General features: G+C 39.9%; 1 protein-coding gene across 2 annotated transcripts; it reads left to right on the top strand.

Moving 5' to 3' along the window:
* Positions 1 to 459: 459 nt before the first annotated feature.
* On the top strand, positions 460 to 17,415 carry ap1ar (adaptor related protein complex 1 associated regulatory protein). 2 transcript variants are annotated; one of them, XM_049585793.1, is made up of 10 exons: positions 460 to 673; positions 3,241 to 3,289; positions 3,385 to 3,411; positions 4,541 to 4,566; positions 4,661 to 4,757; positions 4,920 to 5,018; positions 5,930 to 5,994; positions 7,005 to 7,078; positions 7,225 to 7,347; positions 9,713 to 17,415. In XM_049585793.1, the coding sequence occupies exons 1-10, from the start codon at positions 603 to 605 to the stop codon at positions 9,982 to 9,984; spliced, it is 903 nt and encodes a 300-aa protein (XP_049441750.1). In that variant the 5' UTR covers positions 460 to 602; the 3' UTR covers positions 9,985 to 17,415. The 2 variants fall into 2 exon arrangements, with proteins under 2 accessions (XP_049441750.1, XP_049441751.1); XM_049585794.1 differs by having other exon boundaries at positions 461 to 673; positions 5,933 to 5,994.
* Positions 17,416 to 18,952: the final 1,537 nt, after the last annotated feature.

Below are 18,952 nucleotides of genomic sequence, written 5' to 3'. Positions count from 1 at the left end.
AGAGTCTCCTCCAGTGAAAAGCGTCTCTTCATTTTTGCTTAAGAAATGACCAGCCAAGCAGGCTACATGCACTTATAGGTTTGCAGCAACAGGACCTGAGTAAACATGCTGCACTGAAAACCAAAACAAAAAAGAATTTGCTTTGGTAACAGAGTGCTTTTTTGATCTTTGACCTTTTGACTTCCATTGATCTCTTTTTTTCCTTTTTTTTTTACGAGTACTGTAGTGTGTATGGGGCTCTGAATTGGCAATTTTCTCAATGTACACATATATACCATACTTTTACATCAATACCAACACACTCAGACCATTTTAGTTGTAATCATGACTCCATTTGTGCAATGCAAGGGGCAATATGAGCCAAGATTTTAAATGTTGTTTCTCAATGTGGTCCTATTTCTCAAAAATGACCATAAATCGACAGTAGGTGGTGGTGTTGAACATTTGTGTGCTCCCTGTCATCAGCCGGAGAGGAAAGAGGATGAGGAAGTGGCTGGAGCAGGACTGCACTTTGAGATGTAGCGACCCACACACCAATGCACCAGCAGCTGTCAGGAGATTACTAGCTAGGCAGCTAGATAATAGTAATATTTGACAATGCGATGGGTAACTGCTGGGCATACTGTGTCGGGCTCTTCAGGAGAGAAGCCAACAGGATCCAGAGAGGAGGCGGGTAAGTGAAACATGACATTAGCTAGGTGAGCTAACTAGCATAGAAGCATCATCTGAACCAGCGTATCCGGTTACTGCTAGCGTTAGCTCCAAGTTGGTTAGCCGATAACTGACACCACAGTATGTCTGTTAGGACGTATTGACAGCTCTGTGTGTGAGCCTGGTAGTGGTGTTGTAACTGTGTATTAAAGGTGAGTCAGTTAGCAGTAGTGGTTTCGTTACTGAAGGGTCCCTGTGGGGTCTAACCTGCAGCCAGCCAGTGCCAGCAGGACTCAAGACCCCACCCCTATTGTCAACACTGTGGACATGTATGTTAGTTCCGTCTCATCAGACAAGAGCCCTGGTATACAGACACACTGTGAGAGGGCTGTGTAACAAGTCTTTGACAATAATTGTAGAGTAATGTTTGGACCTTGTAGTTAGTCTTTATCCATGTACTGAGTCTCAACTGTCTGTTTCTTGTGTTATTTGCAGGCCATTATGACATCATGTTTAGGTTAATAATTTATGTTTTATGGTCTGACTTTACATTGTGCTTTGTTATGATTACAGAAGGCCTGCTCTGATCCAGCAGCAAGCTGTTTAACACTCATTTATCACTGGCATATGTTTGAATACTGATGTGAACAGATACAGTGGTACTTTCAAAATATTAGTCTGGGATTGACAGCTTGGAAACCTCATTTTAATGCTCGTATTAGGTCATGTTTTAACATTGTAAAATGACAGCTGTTTCAATTGGAGTAATATAGTGTGTGTTTTATGCCACATGTAATAAAGTGAAACAGAAAAAAATATATGTTTTATTTATTTTGCATAGACACAAGATTAAACATCTCTCTCGAAACATCTTAAAGGAACAGTTTACCCCAAAATCAAAAATAGATTTTTTTCCTCTTACCTGTAGTGTAATTTATTAATCTAGATTGTTTTGGTGTGAGTTGCTGAGTGTTGGAGATATAGGCAGTACAGATGCCCTCTCTCCAGTATAATGGAACTAGATGGCACTCAGCTGCTCAAATCCCCCCAAAATACACTGGAAATATGCAACAGCAATGTCTTTTCAAAAATCATGAAACAGTTACTCAATATAATCCACAGACCTTGTTGTGAGCAGTTTCATGTAGGAACTATTTTCTTTCTATTGAACTACACCTGCCAACTGTATCATCATGCAGAAGGAAAGTGTGCATCTACTCATGGAAGAGAGGCCTTGTAGGCGTCCTCCTCGGCTGAGCTGTGATTTTAGCTAGCTCAGTGATGCTAGGTGAACTAGACCTATCTCCACAGCACTGTCTTTGCACTAGAGAGAGGTCTAGAATCACAGATTATCTGTATCCTGTGGGGGAAAAACTCTGTGGCTTCTTTTTGTTACATTAAACCAATCACAATTGTGTTGGGCGGCGCTAGGCCTAGGACACAGCGAAAGTGGTCTTGCACTATATGTCACACATGTCACATGCCAGTGCCAGTATGTCGTTGTGTGATGCACTTTTAGTGATTAAAAAAGGCAAACACAATTTGATAATTGGTGCCGTAGAGGTGAAGCCTGACTAGGAAGTCAGTGGACCCGTTAAAACCACAAATGATATGCTGGCTGTATGTAGCTAGCAGAAAATGTTTAGGACGATATCACATGAGCTCGTGTGAAGTGTAATGGATTGATACGTTATGAATTTATTATCATTGACTTCAAAACCTGCCATTTTAAGTTGTTGAACTCAAAATACACAGGTGCGATGCTAGGTGAATGCTTTTTTTGCGTGTCTGTTAGCCCATTAACCCTTAGATGCACACATCCCCAGAGACCCAGATTTATCACAGACTGTGCAACAAATTAAGATGCCATTGTATCTACACTTATCAGAACATCATTTTAAAAACGATAAATCCTTGAAACAGATTTGTGTCATTAAAAAAAATGTTTCCAATCATTTTTAGACTTCAGGACTATGCAGGCTATTATATATGATGATATATTGTCCTGTGTCACACATGCTGTGTTACTGTAACTGCTCAGTGACAGGGCTCTTACTAAACCAAATTAGTCAGCACAGAAATCAGTCACTGTCTCGTGGTCATTACAACATGGCTGTTACACTGTGCTTCCACTTCTGAATTGGACCCTGATTTGAACCCTTCAGTATGAAAGTGCTGCCTTTGACGAGGTGAACAAATGAATTTACCTGTTAAGCCCTGAGAATATAGACACAAAATGCATCACTGCATTTACAGCAGATTGCTGTCATTTGGGTTCAGTACTGAAGTTTTAGCATCAGTTATATTGTGTGTAAAGTTGTCGAGGTCAATTCTTGGGACTGTTGCAGATTCGCAAATCCGCAAATTCACTGTGCGGTGAGGCAAAGAAGTGCCAGAGCTACTGAGCTACTCAGTTTTTCATGTCTTGATACATGTTGTGTTTGATGTGAGGGGTATACAATGTAATCATCATCACAGCTCTGTCATGTGAAACTGCAGCTTTTCAGAATAAAAATTTAAGCTTACATCACCTTTTAGATGTCTCGGATTATTGACAATGTGTTCATACTCTCTTAATTCTTCCTGCAGGTCAAAATACTTCAGAAGCAGTACCACAGGGGAACATTATACAATAGAGGTATGAGTTGTACATTTGCTAGTATCGATTTCTGTTATTAATGGTGACTGTTGAGTATAATGTTAGTTGTCTAATTGTGTCTTTTAATTTTGCAGTTTGAAAATCTGGTAGAGAGTGATGAGGTAAGTGATCATGTTATAATGTTCTGTTTATACAGAAGAGCTTCTAGACCATTGACTGACATAATGGACATAGCCCCAGTGATGTCACCCACTGATTTGTGGACTCCTGTTTTGAAGCCTTAAATTTGGCCTTTTGGCTGTTGCCATCTTGGATTTTTGGAACCAGAAGTGGCCATAATCAGTAGAGAGGGTGTACTGTTGAGGAGCGAGGGGTGGATCTGACTCATTCACTGTGTTTCTTTAGTAGTTTCACTTCCTCTAAGCCCTTGATATCACGTAACAGTATATGGAGGCCACTTGGAGAGCAGAGAGAAAGTGGATGGGGGATTTAAATAGAACGCACCTGCCCTTGTACACTTTTATGGATCAACTGCCAGTTGTAGGTTTAGCGCTACACTACCTTTTACCAAATCACCAGAAGTAAAAATTTGTAAATTCCTGATTGTGATCTGTTTTATGTATCTGCTAATGGGCACGTAAACCCATACACATCAAAGCTTACCGATATAGACCTATAAGATATATTAGAAAACATGCCCCTAATTATGGTAACTTTAAGATTTAATTAAATAAAGCATAGCTATAGACTTGCACCAGGCTGTAAACATGTTTATTTGTGCTGTAAAATTGGACGAGTTCTATAGGGATTGTCTTGTTTTTAGAGCCAGCCTCGAGTGGTCATTAAAGGAACTGCAGTTTTTTTCACTTCCTTGTTGGCTTCATTTTTTAGCCTTGGAGGTTGCCACTTGTTTGGGACCTAAATAAGAAAAATATTGCCAGTGAGTTTTCTCTCATCTCTATTATTGTTCTACTGTTTCGGAAGCAATTACATTGTAAAAGACTGAGTGAGTGTTTTATAAGATGTATAGTCTAACTAAAAGCGGCATTATACTGATATTCCCAGGACACTTTTTACTTCAGACTCCCATCAGACCTTCCTGCAGTAGCCATCCTACACTGATGGATAGAAAATGATGGCTGCAGCAGCCACTGCTCATTACTGTGGGAGTAATTCGATTACTGTCTCCAGTCCCAGACTAGTTGCACTTGAGTCAAACAGTGTGGCAGGGAAGATTCATCTGACACAGTCAAGGCTGTATGGTAAAATGTTGTGTTTGTTGCATTGCAGGCTGAGAGCCCACAGCCCTGCCCGAGGTAAGAGATCTGGTGTGAGTCTAAAAAAGATAAAAATCAGCATTCTTTGACAAAAGAACAATTAACCTTGAAGTATATTGTCATTCTTGTATAGGCCCATCAGTGAAGATGAGATCAAACACCTCAAAGAGCACCACTACACTGCGATCTCAGACAAGCAGATCCTGATAGACCAGAAGCTACAAGTGGAGGTAAGACGCACTCTGTCTTTGTTGGATTAACAGCCACCGTTATTTCATTTTATGTTTTAGACCTGTTTTTGCCTTCTTTTTAATTTGCTGCGTTGTTTTTTCTGTTTTTGTAATTTTCTGTTCTGTGTTTTGTGTTTGTTTCATTTCGTTGTTTCTGCTCAGTTAGAGGAACAAGAGGAGAAGTTGAGGCTAGAAGAGGAGGCTAGAAATGCCGCCCAGCGCGAGGCCGCCAGGTTGGCACGTGAACGAAAAATGAAGGAGGTGAGGCGGCACTGAGCGCTCCCTTCTGCCAGTTTGACTTACTGCTTGGCTAAAACAACTTCTCCTCTAACCTGCTGGCCCTGTGCAGAGGCGTCCCAGCGTTACAAGTCCTCGGCCTTCTGTGTCTTAAAGGAACACAGTGATATTTTCTCCGTTCAGTCTTTTTGTCCTCATTAACATGTCCTAGTTATCCACTGTGGTAATGTGTTGTCTCTCTCAGCACTTCACTTACCTGACAAACAACTTGTTAGCATTGTTAGCATTCCTACTCATTCTTTTAGACAAATAATGAAAAGGTCCGTCATAGCTGCAGTGGAACAAAGCTCACTATCAGTATTTTAGTCATGGACAGGCAAAAGGCATCACATTTATTTCAGTATGGCACTTGAGGATGGAATAATGGCCAGTAGATGATGCATGATATACAACTAGGACTCAAGTGCCAGTGGACATAAAACTTGCAATGACCCTGATTCATAAGTACAAGCAGTGAAATGAGGAAAAGACCAGGCCCAGGCTGCAAATAACAGCATTACTTCTGCCTGGCTTTTGCAGTCATTACAGTCCCTGCATCATTAAGAGAGAAATGTGGACTATTGGAATATAATAGTATTGCAGCAAGACAGATATCAAGGCTATATATTTCCGATACTGTTTCACAGAAGGGCCTGCTGCAGGGAAATGGCTTTTCACAGTATGTGATATATAAAAGAAAGTCTGGCTCTGCTGGGATTTGAGATGTCTTTGCTTTTCATGCCACATTCCAGTGCTTCTCTGGTGTTGCTTTGTTTTATTTAAGTTATTGGCTCTAATGTTTCCTTAACGGCAGCACTGTTCAGTATTTTTGGTCTGTATTTAAATGATGGGAAGACAGGGCTATCTTTTTTCTTGATCTGTGGGTTTTTTGCTAGCAGCTGTCTGCCCAGAGGACACGGGGGAAAGCAGATGGCTCCGGCGGTGAAACTCAGCAAAGAAAGTAAGTCACTTAAGTTCATTAGACAACAGGATAGCTGTGTAGCTGAGGACAAGCTGCGGTCATGAGGCTCTTCATGGGCTTTATTAAGTCTACTAAAGTAGACATACTTAGAGGACTGTTGCTGGATATATTTAAAGAGGCAATAAGTTGAAGATTTAATGTTAAACATTTCCATATTACAGCGTCTAAAAACGACAACACTTATGTCATGTTTTGTTGAACTGTGTGCTTAAACTATCTCAAATGTTTACAACAGTGTACAAACTCAGAGAAATCTATTTTATTTGATCACCTGTCAGTGACGTCATTTAACTTTTACCACCTCTAGTCGGGGAGACAAGGGAATGTATGAGGCGAGAATAAATGTAACTTGAAGAAAACCTAAATACGTTTCCTCATCCGTGAACATTATTCTTGACTGAGTCAGCAATCGTGGTTATGAAGACAGCAACTCCCATGATCCCACGCCACTTCACGGCCTCATCAAAGTCCGTCTTTTGTTATTGTTATGATTGAAAGACCCATAGGGGCAGAAATAACATACGGTGCGTGTTTAAAAGTCTTTCATCTCTGGCAGCTGCAAAGACAGATTTGAAAACCAGAACTTCCAGCATGTTGCAGATCAGTCAATTAATAATTAGTATAAATCAACATCTCTATCAGCACCGCAGATGTGTGATATTTTAATTTGTTGCTGTTATCCAGACAGAATCTCACATTACATATTTCTTTTTTAAGCTCTCACCAGAAACATTGATTTAATGATGCGAGCACACAGTTTGTTCCTGCAGTGTGTAAGCTGCAGATGAGCTATTAAAGCACTACAAGGTATCCAGTGTCAGAATTCAATGCTTAACTTTCCTTCACTGTGCCAGAAGGGAGCTACAAACACAGAGGAATAGGACTCACTAAAAACCTTAGCAGGAGAGATTATTCAGGCACAGAGTTATGAGTGACTGCTCTTACACATCTGTTGTCATTGTGTTGATTGTTTTCATGCCCTGTTCCAGACAAGCCTCTGGAGAGGATTTTGACGTCTACCTCCAAAATGTAAAAGCCCAGTCAGAAGCTTTCAGGGGCAACAGTAAGTGAACCATCTTGCTTTGAATATATTGGCTCTAATAATATACTGGTACGCATGCATGTGTTTATCAGTTCAAAGCATACTGCATAACCAAGAAAAGGTATAAGAGTTACATCCTGTTGTAATGATTGACTGTTTGTTTCCAGGACTGCCATCTGACACCAACGTGGTGACTCCCAACACAGAGTGCAGCTGGGACTTCACCACCAAGACCCGCTCGACCAATGATGACGGGACCTCACTGGATCTAGAGTGGGAAGATGAGGAAGGTGAGAATTCAGTTTTTTTTGCTTAAATTGGAAGACTTGTCTCTGAGCAGTTGATTTTATTCTCAAGTCTTTCCTCTGACTCTTCAGCTGCAAAGATGAAAAAACTTTTGGTCTGTCACAAATCACTAATCCATCAACTGTTCTTGCAACATCTTGATTGAACTTTGACTGAAGATCGATCACACCAGGGGACAAGTCAGAGATTTCTCTGCCTCCAAACTGGTGCTTCAGTCATTTCGCAGCCAAGATTGATTCTGTTTTTCAGTGATACTGCAGCAAAGAGGGGGAGGAAGAGGCAGAGCAGGCCATCTGTGCATAGTCATACAGTAAATCTTCTATGTATCAACCCTTCACAAAAGTCCCAAACAAGTTTTGAATTACAGGTGTTAAGTCCATGTGTAGGGATTCTTGGTTGCCATTTAGCAATAACACATTGTGGGCATATTCAGTACAATCATCAGTGCTGTTTAGGAAGTCTTGCAGTAAATTCTGCTGATCTTAGTGTATTTTTATGTCTTTGGGTACCACTGTTTTTTTTCTCCATGCTCATCTTAGTGTTGTCAACACGCTGTGGAAATGTCACTGAGTTTTACTGATTCAGATTTTCCTCCTCATCAGTTGGACCAAAAGTTACTGAACATGTAGGAAAATTTGAATCAGCAAAGATTCTACACAATATGTATTCTCTTCTATATTTTACAGAAATAAAATCAATTGATTTCATTTTCACACAGAAGCAGTAGTTTTGGCTCGCTGGATAGCTTTGTTGCCGGCCTTCCGGCTTTGTGGGCCCTTTCACCTCCTGTCTGAGGTTGAACCTGGCAGCTCTTTTTCTGGCCGTGGAGCTCTGTGGCTGGTTTCCAGGCTTCAAGCTTGCATGTGCTGAGAGACCTGGATACAGCACTGGAGGCAGGGCCCTGTTCATTCTAATGGAAGTTGCTCAGTGGTGCATGAAGCCAAAAAAAGCTCAGTTTCTGTGGTTTGAAAGTACCTGGATCTTGCGCACTGTGGGGCCTATAGAGCAAGTGCACTAGAGACTTTCAAGGCCAAGTGTGGCAAAGCAGCCAACCTCCATCGACTGAGCAGCTGATTTCCAGTTTAGCACTCTGCTAACTTTAACAGGGATAAGACAGTCTTGTGGCTCTTCTAGACTTTCAAAATGTTATCAGACCAAATAGATCAAATCCTCATAGCAAGACGACACATTTTGCGGGGGTTATGACAATCAAAATGATTTATCCACTGATTTACTTGACTTTCAGACACTTTGTGGCACTTCCAGCCAGATGCACTTTTTCACCCAGATGCACTCTCAGGTATCGAAATTTGGCACCATTAATCGAAGTATCAATGGAATTCTGTCAGTTCCCCTAAAACTACCAAGTTGCTACCCAACCCTAACAAGTTATACTTTGAAAGTGTCTGCCCAGTACAGCAGCAGCAGCATTTCACTTATCACAAAACAAGAATAAGAAGAGTTGACCAATAAGACAATGGCAGAGGATTTGTTGTAAAAAGGAAAAGCAAAAGCCCCTATTTGGCAATATTTCAGATTCAAACCCAGTGCTAACAGGGAAGCTGATAATGATAAGTCAGCGCTCTAAGTGCCATCAATGAATATGTTTTCTTGTGAAATGCCCGATGTAATCGTTAACAGTGGTTCATTAACTGGTGGGAAAATTTTCTCACTGTGGCATCTCTAATGTGCACCCCCCATTTGATTTTGGTGTGATTTATACAGGGTTATTACCTCCGCCAAGGAGGATATGTTTTCGTTGGCGTTGGTCTGTTTGTCTGCAAAACAACTCGATAAGTTCTGAACGGATTTTGATGAAATTTTCAGGAGGGGTTGATAATGGGACAAGGAACAGATGATAAAATTGTGGTGGTGATCGGTTGAAGCGAAGTGGATAAAATAATACAATGGCGGGAAATCAGAGCTACTTGGCGGAGGTCTACGCTCTCCGAGTGCTCTAGTTTGTATTGTTATTCACTGTTCAAAGGCATGGCACTGTGGGAACATTGGTCCCCGCGGCTTCCTGGGCGCTGCCAGGATTATTTATGGCCCAGGGCATATTCTCATTTATTCCTGAATACAAAAACTACTGTTTTTACCTGTGTGTCTGTGTTACAGCCAAGGAGATATAAACAGTCAGTTCGGCTCCAACTATAAAAAACATCCTGTATTTACACATATGGCATCTTGGTTATGTTCCACATAAGAAATGCAGTATATTGAGATGTAAATCTCAGGTTGGAACAGGTGACTTGGATGCTCTCTGGGCCACCAGATTACTGCCTGCAGCCGTTTTTGTCTTCACTGACTTCTGCTGTCAGAATGAAAGCTCGTGTCCTTGTGTCGTAGGAATCAATCGTGCACTTCCAGCCTGGGAGAGGTCTCGGACGGAGGAGGACATCCTGCGCGCAGCCCTGAGGCCCGGGAGCAAGCAGATGAACAGCGGGCCGACCTCAGCCTCCGAGGACTCCAATGCACTGGAGTGGGAGAATGATTTTGTGAGTACTCTTCCAGAGGACAGCGCAGATGCTGAGTTTGAAGGATTTGTCAATCCTGTCCTAGACACTCCCTCTGAGGACGCCTCGGACCATGGCCTCAGGTTGGACAACCAGGACAGATAGTGTCCGGCACCAAAGGAGACATTTGTTGTGTCCTCTTCATGTCAGAGCTCACCAGCTTTTTGTCTCATGAAATGGAAAACTTCTGAACAAACGCTTCACATTTGTAATATGAGACTCTAATGCTGCGGGAATATGTTGTGTATCTCTACACTACAGAACAGAACAGCGTAGTGGTGTTTTTATCAAATTCTCATTATTTCAGTGCCTTCATTTGCCGACCATTTCTGCATTGTAACTCAAACTGATCACTTAGCATCCATTAGCATTTGTCACAGGGGATACATACAGAAAATGCCAAGTTACTCTGAAGTGAAGCTTTATTGCGAGAGCAGATGGCTGCTTCAGGAGCGGTGTGTTTGGGAGAGGGGGGTCATGGAGTTTAACTTATTATGTTGTACTTTTTAAATCTCAGCATGGAAATTTGTCCTCTGCATTTGACCTTAACTATAAATTTATCAGCAGCAAACAGTCACTGTGCAGTGTCCGGGGACCAACTGCAGTTCTGAGGCCAGTGTTTTGGTCAGTGGTAATGCCAAGAGTATTCCAGCATGTGTTCTGATGCGTGAGAAAACCCACACACACACACACACACACACACACACACACACACACACACACACACACACACAGAAAAACATCAACAAACTACAGAACAAGTCCTCACTCAGCTCTCAGTCTATCGCCTTAGTTTCAGCTCTGCACTTCAGTTTTACAAAGCTGTTGCATGATGGCAAAAAAGAAACTGAATTCCATACAGAGGTTTCTGTTTAAAAAAAAAAAAAAAGGTAAAATATTAGACTAAACCATTCGGATTAATCTGTAATAATCCATAGACATGGGATTGTTTCCTGTCTCCAGTTGCTCGGAGAGGTGATGAGCTGTTATTACCATCTGACACATGGATTGATGGCACAAACTAATTTCAATCCTACTTCTGTATCATTTTGCTCACTGTCTGAATGACAGTGATCACCTGGGTGTGCAGCATGTCATCAAAGCAGCAGTGCCCTCTGATAAGGCATGGATTTTGTGATTGACTGGCAGTGCATGCACTCTGATGAGAAAGCAGTAATCAGTGCAGTGACCCTGCAGTATATTGCCAATACGGGAACTATCAAATGCAAATCTGCGTAACTGTAATGAGTATTTTCTTATATTTTAATAGATCAACAACTAGGCGACATTCATTTGCTTTCAAAAAGGCTTTCATATCTGATTAAATGCTTGGGGCTAAGTGCCTGTTTCTACATGGTGTTTTTTTCTCTATTGCCAGTGTCTGTTTTTTCAGTTGTTCCCAACAAGGAGAGTGTATGCGGCTGCCTGCACTTAGGCTTTTTTTTGTGTGGCCGTGCGCTTCTGCTTCAAAATCTCTTGTGTACCTTCATGGTAAATCCCAAGCTGTCATCCACAAACTATCGCAACAAAGACAGAAAAGCCCATTTGTGGACGCGGATCGGCCCGACACTGAATGTTGCTGGAGAGTGCTGTGCTTTTATTTCGATAAGCTTGTCTTAAACTGTGTAGTCAACCCTCCGTTAACATAGCATCACGTTAGCGACCTAGCTAACATTAATGTCAAGATATTGTTGTCATAGAAACAAAATTCATGTGTAGTGCGTCATTTAAAAATGCGTCGGGATGAAGTGCTCCCCAGCGCCCTGCCACTGCTTTTCTGCCAAAAAGAGACAAACTGCACACACACACACCAAACTCAAAACACACAAAAAAATCGTATCAATCATTGGCATATTTCATATCAAAAGATATAATGCAATTTCAAATAGTTGAAAAGCCTGGCTATTTACGATTGTTTGTTGTTCACTTAAAAATATCTCTGTCCTATCTGTCCAATGATGATGCAATAATAATAATTATTTCTTAACAAAATACAAGTTGATGTGCTTCCAGTATGTTGAGGTGCCATTTAAAAAGCATATTCTCATGATTACCAGGATAATATCGTAAATTGCGGTTATTTTGGCCAGGATAACAGTGGCATTAAAATTTTTATTTTGTCTCATGCCCATCTGACAACAAGACACCTTTTATAAAATGACACAGTCAAGCACATACAATGACTCCTCATGATATGTCCTGTTGGCCATCGCAGGCAGCTGCGTTTCAAACTGCCGTTTTTCTTCTTTTTTTGACACTTTGATTTTATTAGACAGTCTTTTTTACATCATAGACAATAGCACAGAACAGTAACATCATTGCCAGGCACCATGACATCCACATATGACATGGGTTATTAAAGACAGCTGATCTTTATGCATCTCTAAATAATTAGCATAGCCACAATAGGCAAAGCATACAGCAAACCACAAGGCACTTTCCTTATTCCAACAAATTATTATCTAAACTGGCCTCTTTCAAAGGTGGGCAGCTTCTCATCAAGTTGTTCTCTGGTTCATTGTCATAACCAGGTTTCTGAAAACAGCCTGGAATGCACGGAACAATTGGGAAATTGAAAAAGTCCTTGCGTTTAAGAAGCTGCTGTAAGCAATATTTTGGCTGCTATCCTCAACCAAAATGTTAAACGTCACAAACCCAAACAGCTGGGGCAAAGCTAAATTATTAAACCGTTGATGTTAATTGCTCTAAAATATGGGGTAGAACAATTGCAGAATATACAACATAGGTGGAACGTATCAGGGGACAATCTTCATTAAAGGGATAGTGCACCCAAAAATGAAAATTCAGCCATTATCTACTCACCCATATGCCGATGGAGGCCGTGGTGAAGTTTTAGAGTCCTCACATCCCTTGCGGAGATCAGCGGGGGGAGCGGCTAGCACACCTAATGGCAGACGGCGCCCCAGACTTCGTTTTTGGGTTTTGGGTGCACTATCCCTTTAAACACAAGTGCTGATTTCTGATTGGTTGCTGACAGCTGGTGTCCAGCAGGAGACAATTCAGTTTATAGTGCAATGACTTTTTATTTAATCTGATATGAAATCCAAACCTGTCACTCTGAACTAAAAACATTCATGAATCATAATCTGATTGTTTTTCACTGCTTATAATGAAAGCAATATTTTGTGGAGATCGTGCGAGTCTGGATGAAAAAAGGTTAACAAACATGCAAACATGACTCTGTGGTGTAAACTTAGTCATGTCCCTACATAGATCCAATGCTGCTCTCCCAGTGACTCTGCTGTATACATTCTTCTACTTCTTGTGCTTTTTATATCCTGATGTTTTGACCCATCACATAGTGGGGAGAGTGTTTCATGTTGATTACTGAATCTGTTTAAATCAAAAGTAGTTCACTGATTGCACTCTAGTGTGTGGATTTTTAATTTGGTGTTCACAGCTTAGAAGACATTCACTGAAATGACTTACACGTGTGAAGGGGAAATTGATGTGAGAAATGTGCACTGCTGTTGAAGTGTGTAGACGAGACACGAGGTGATTTGCAGACATTTTTACTTTTTAATATTTGAGTGTGTGATTTCAAAAAATTTTTGTTTTGAACACATTTCAATATTATGTTTTGCTGTGATTATATGATCTCTGATTAATCACTGTAACTCCCTGTATAAAACTGTAGCTTAACATTCCTTGTTACACTGAGCCTGAGAGAAAAAAAATAAAATACAAAGAAAAGTTTTGGGCATCACATACAGTCACTATCATGACCAAGTGTGTAAGGGGTATTGAGGACAGCTGGGATTGATAGTGTTTTATAACAGAAACATCACCTAAATCTATATCTTGTTAGCTCTTGCTGAAAGTACATTTTTTATGTGACTAATTATTTTCAAGGCGATTTCACACTGGCAAAATGTTTGACTGTTTGTAGTGCACACACATGAAGTGCAAGACTTAAGGGTGACAAAACAAAGTAATTGGTGACTTTAGAGAATCATAGGCAGCACCTAAACTACAACAGAACACTAATTACAAATCTGCAAAACAAATTTAAAAAGTAGATCTAAACTCTACAAGAGCTTTTGATGTTCTACGAAGTTGAAATATCACTTTAACAAGTGTATTAAAGGAACTCCTGTTATTTTAATTTCATGAAGAAAACTGTTTTTCACATGCCTCCATGATGAACAATGAGTGCAAAAATGTCGAACAGTCTTCATGACTTGAGGTCATTGGGGTCCGCATTTAACAACAACAGCACAACTATATCAAAATATGTTTACAGACTCTCTCACAACTTGTGCAGTATAATCCTTGTGACATTTATCCAGTCAGTTGTTTAGTTATTCCCAGACACATGCATTAGCGCTAAAACTTTACGATTTACGTGTCAGCAGTATCACATAACACGTTACCACCCGACATTATCTGCTGTGACACAACATGACCCTCATCATTTTAAAATGCCTACTCATTCTTCTGAGGTCATTTTGGTGAAAGCAACACAAATGTAGTGTAATAAGTAACTTAATACTCTACACAGAGAGTGGTATTGGGAAGTAACTTATTACTTTCACCTTAAGGTAACTAGTAATATGTAATATATTACATTTTGAGAGTAACTTACCCAACACTGCATGTCAGAACAAACAGTCTCACATTGCATGCATTTGAACTTGTAGGCATGTTATATTGTAACAATTAGCAGCAAAATTATGTTTGGGAAGTACTGATTGGACTACTTCAATTCATGAAGAATATTTGCCTTTTTCAATTCTTTGTTCACAACAGGCATGCATGAAAAACAAAGTTTTCTTCACAAATTCAAGGTACCGTGGGGTGAGTAATTGATATACAAATGGTCGTTTTGCTGATATTCTTTTATATAGGGTAGTATTACTGTATATGGATGTCTTACAAGACAAGAGATGGGGCTGCCTTTAAAGGGGAAGTGCACCCATTTTTGAAATTCCTACTAGTTATTATTATGGTTTAAGGCAGTCCAAAGATATTAGTGAACATGAACAACTCTCCCAAATCCAGGAGCTAGAGTGCTAAAATTAAGGCTTGTGATGTCATCAGATAACAGTGTGGAGCTGCTCCATGAACAATGAATGCTGAAAGATGTTCTAGATGACACTGACAGCACTCAGGTGAATGTTCTTAGTATATGGGTACATTTTCTGCTTCATTACTGAGATCACTACAATAGGTTAAAGCTCATTTGCTTGTAAAAAGGCAGACAAACATTCTGTGGGTCCACAAAATCAGTCTCCTATTCATTGCCTATGGAGCAGCTCCAGACTTTATACTTGATGACATCACAAGTTTGAGACTTACTTCTTTGGTTTCTGGCTTTGAGAGAGGGCAGCTCATGTTCACAAATATGGATTGAACATTTCTACACCCTTGAAATAATATATTGGAATTCATAATTTAGGTGGTCTTTCCCTTTAAGTTTTACATTGCACTGTGTTTCTTTAATCGTGTTGCATTGCAGCTAAATTGGTTGAGTCCCTTCTTAGAAATCCTACTGTTTGGTCAAAAATATAGCTATTTGATTTGTTCCATATTGCCCAGCCCTAACTGGTACTAGTATCATAGCATCATGATTTTTGCTCATTTATGCCATTCACAAAATCATGACTCGGTCACTAACAAACAACCAAGAAACCTCCTCAATCTCTGCTGAATGTATTCCTCTCTGTGAGGGCAGTATACTGCGCAACTGAAATTGAGTTTTGGCGGGAAAAGCATGTTATTTGATGCCTTCAAGTAAATAAAATGGAGTAACGATGCAAAGAATAAATGGAAGAAACTAGCACACATCACACAGGTCACAGTTCATGCAGCACTGACTCATGTTAACAACATACAACCAGCATTAAAATGAATGTTTCTTGTTAAAGCTTTTATACTCCTAGCAGAGCACTGTAGGTCATCCACAGTGGTCCTATGTCTGACCTGGGTTTGGAAGTGTTGCGAGTTGCTTCAAGATGCAGGAACGGGCTGCTGAGAATCTGTAACTAAATGTCCTTTTTGCTGCTCCGTGTTTAAAATACAGCGGTGATTCAACCTCCTGACAGTTCATGATCGAGATGTTACTCACCGGCTGTTCTGAACACTCTGTGCCTGGTGAAGCTTTGCTGTAAAACATCCATTGCGAACAGGAAGTGATGCATGCAAGACAAGAGTGGCACATAAAAATACTCAAACTGCATATAGATTTAATACTTTTTATTTCAGTTGTGTCTGCTATCACCCACTGACACTGTGTATGATGACCAGTCAGTCAAACCAGGTGATCTTTGTAATGTGGAGTGAGTAAATAAAACTCTGAGGAGGATGGCTTGGCAACAAAAATGGCAACCTTGAATATCGTCAAACCTGCCAAGTGTGTATGATGATGTGGTTATTAATTCAGAGGGGCTGCAACGCTAAATAATACTGACCATATTAATGCAACAACTGGAAAAACAAATAGGAATGTGATAACTTAAGTTGTTAAATTATTTAATATGTTTAATTAGTTACAGTAAGTGAGGACATTTATGAACCAGTTAATGCACCAATGTCATGTTGTTTACCACTGTGCACTAAGTTGTGGAGCTGTTTAAAGGGACAGTTCGCCTCAAAATCAAAAGTACACAGTTTTCATCTCACCTGTAGAGCTACTTATCGGTCTAGATTTTTTTGGTGTGAGTTGCTGAGTTTTGGAGATATTGGCCGTATAGATGTCTGCCTTCTCTCCAGTATAATGGAACTAGATGGCACTTGGCTTGTGGAGCTCAAAGCACACAACAAAATAAATAAATAAATACATTTAAAAACTCAACAGCGATGTCTCTTTTCAGAAGTCATGACCCAGTTACTCAATATAATCCACAGACCCTGTTGTGAGCAGTTTCATGTTGGAACTATTTTCTTTCTACTGAATACACTCGCTAATCATATCATAGCACAGAGGGAAGCGTGCATCTTATGCTAGCTCACCTAGCATCACTGAGCTAGCTAATATTACAGCTCAGCCAGGGAGTACACCATTAATGTTTACATTTTGTGCTGTTATGAGCACGAGCCTCTTGTTTATGAGTAGATGCACACTTCCTTCTTCATGGAGTGCCATGTAGTTCCATGATATTGGAGAGAAGGCAGACATTTCTATAGCTAAACTAAATTGATAAATAGCACTACAGGTAAGAGGAAAAATGTGTATTTGTGATTTGGGGGTGAACTGTCTCTTTAATCACATTGCAGCAAGATATTTGGCAGTTGTTCCCTAAACAGTTACTAAAGCTTTGTTTGTTACATAAGGACAAATAAAATGTATCTGATGTTATCACTTATCTGTCCCTTGAAGATGGTCACTGGAAGGGAGTTTGTCACAAAACTAGACTAGATTGTGCACATGTATGTTTACAATTCTACAGCAACAGAGACTGAACTGCTTGACAAAATGATGTGTGCTTCATTTGCAGCTTGGACTTCTCTGTAAATAAAAGTTGTCTTTGCATATTTGCATTGTCATGGCATATTTATTACAAGAGAATAGGCAGTGGAGATACATATGGTAATTGATTTTTGTACATAAATGAATAAAATATTTGATTATTGGATACCAGGGTTTGGGTTTTTTTGTATGACAAGCTTTGCATTAGGAGACATGGGTATATAGTGTATAAGTTTCCAGTATCAGCTCATCATCACTATGTGCTGTTCATTGTGAATATTTAATTAGATCAATGTAAACTGTAAGCTGCACTGCCACAACACACTGGTACTGGGGTTATCACAACCTCTTCTGTTATGTTGTAAAAATAGCATCTGATCAATTCTACTGGTTGTATTTGAACATGCTGTAGACTTTCAGAGGCTACTGTAATGGGTGAAGTAATGGAAATAATTTTCAGAGATTTAAAAGAATTTACGACCGTTTTCTAGCACATAGCACTTTGGGCTTTGCTTGGTTGCAGTGAATCCATCTTCAGAGTAAACTTGTATCCTGAGTCATTTTGTGTAGTTTTTCCTGTAAGAACAGATATCATAAATATGACACATCTGATGACTTCATATTGTGTCATTCATGCTGACTTATTATGGACAAGGTCACCTATGCTCAGAAAATTATTTAGGAGGATATATTGACAGAAATGGAATATAATAATGAGTATGTTTCGTACAGTGTACAGTCACCCGAAAATAAGAATTGTTTTCGCTACCTTAGAATGAGTCATTTGTATCTACATAGGGAGTGAGTCCTCATCTCTGTAGTTCACCATGTTGGACCACCACGTTTCTATACTAGCCCAGAACTAACAAACCAAACAGTGGCTCTAGACAGGGCCATTCGTGCTTTTGCATTGGCCATTATACACACCTTAGCAGGAGCTGGCAAGCGGCTCATCAACACCGTGCTGAATAGCATCAGAGAAACACTAATTTATAACATGAAACTGTTTTATTTTTTTTACTGCTTTTAATCACCTAGTCAATTTGCTTTGGAGAGTAGGAGTCTTAATTGGATAATTTAGCTCCTGGTAAAAACCTCCTAAACAGCGCTTGGCACATTGGTGACGGTTCAGCTGGTTGCAATTTGCAATCCTCACCACTAGATGCCACTAAATCCTTTACACTGCTCCTTTAAATATAGTATACATAGTATTTGTGATAAAGATTTCAGTAGGCAAGGCTCCTACACAGGTTTGGGAAGCATGGAAAGTTGTGAGAATTAATCTCAGTAAATTCCAAGTCTTGAAACGTTTGTTAATTGCACAAAGAGGCAAGTAGAAAGTGTTGAGTGTTGCAGTAAACTGGATTTTGTGGGCACTTTACATCTCAAAAATAATATTGCTTGTGAATAATAATTTTGATCTACAGAGAGATCACTTGTGAGAGTAAATTACCTTTAAAATGAACCAAAATGTTTGCATTTTCACTGTCAACTGATGGTGTCAAGGCAGGAAACATATTGCTGAGCTAGAAATGGAGATCACTGAATGGAGGTCTGGGTTTGGCACTTTTCCACTTACATTACATATCTTTCTGCATGGGATGGAATCAAGAGAATAAAGTAAAAACAGTAAATTGGGATGTT

Source organism: Epinephelus fuscoguttatus, linkage group LG9 (genome assembly GCF_011397635.1).
Source record: "Epinephelus fuscoguttatus linkage group LG9, E.fuscoguttatus.final_Chr_v1".
NCBI classification, from domain to species: Eukaryota; Metazoa; Chordata; class Actinopteri; order Perciformes; family Serranidae; genus Epinephelus; species Epinephelus fuscoguttatus.
The sequence above is the reverse complement of the archived record's forward strand: the minus strand, read 5'-3'. Positions and strand labels throughout refer to the sequence as shown.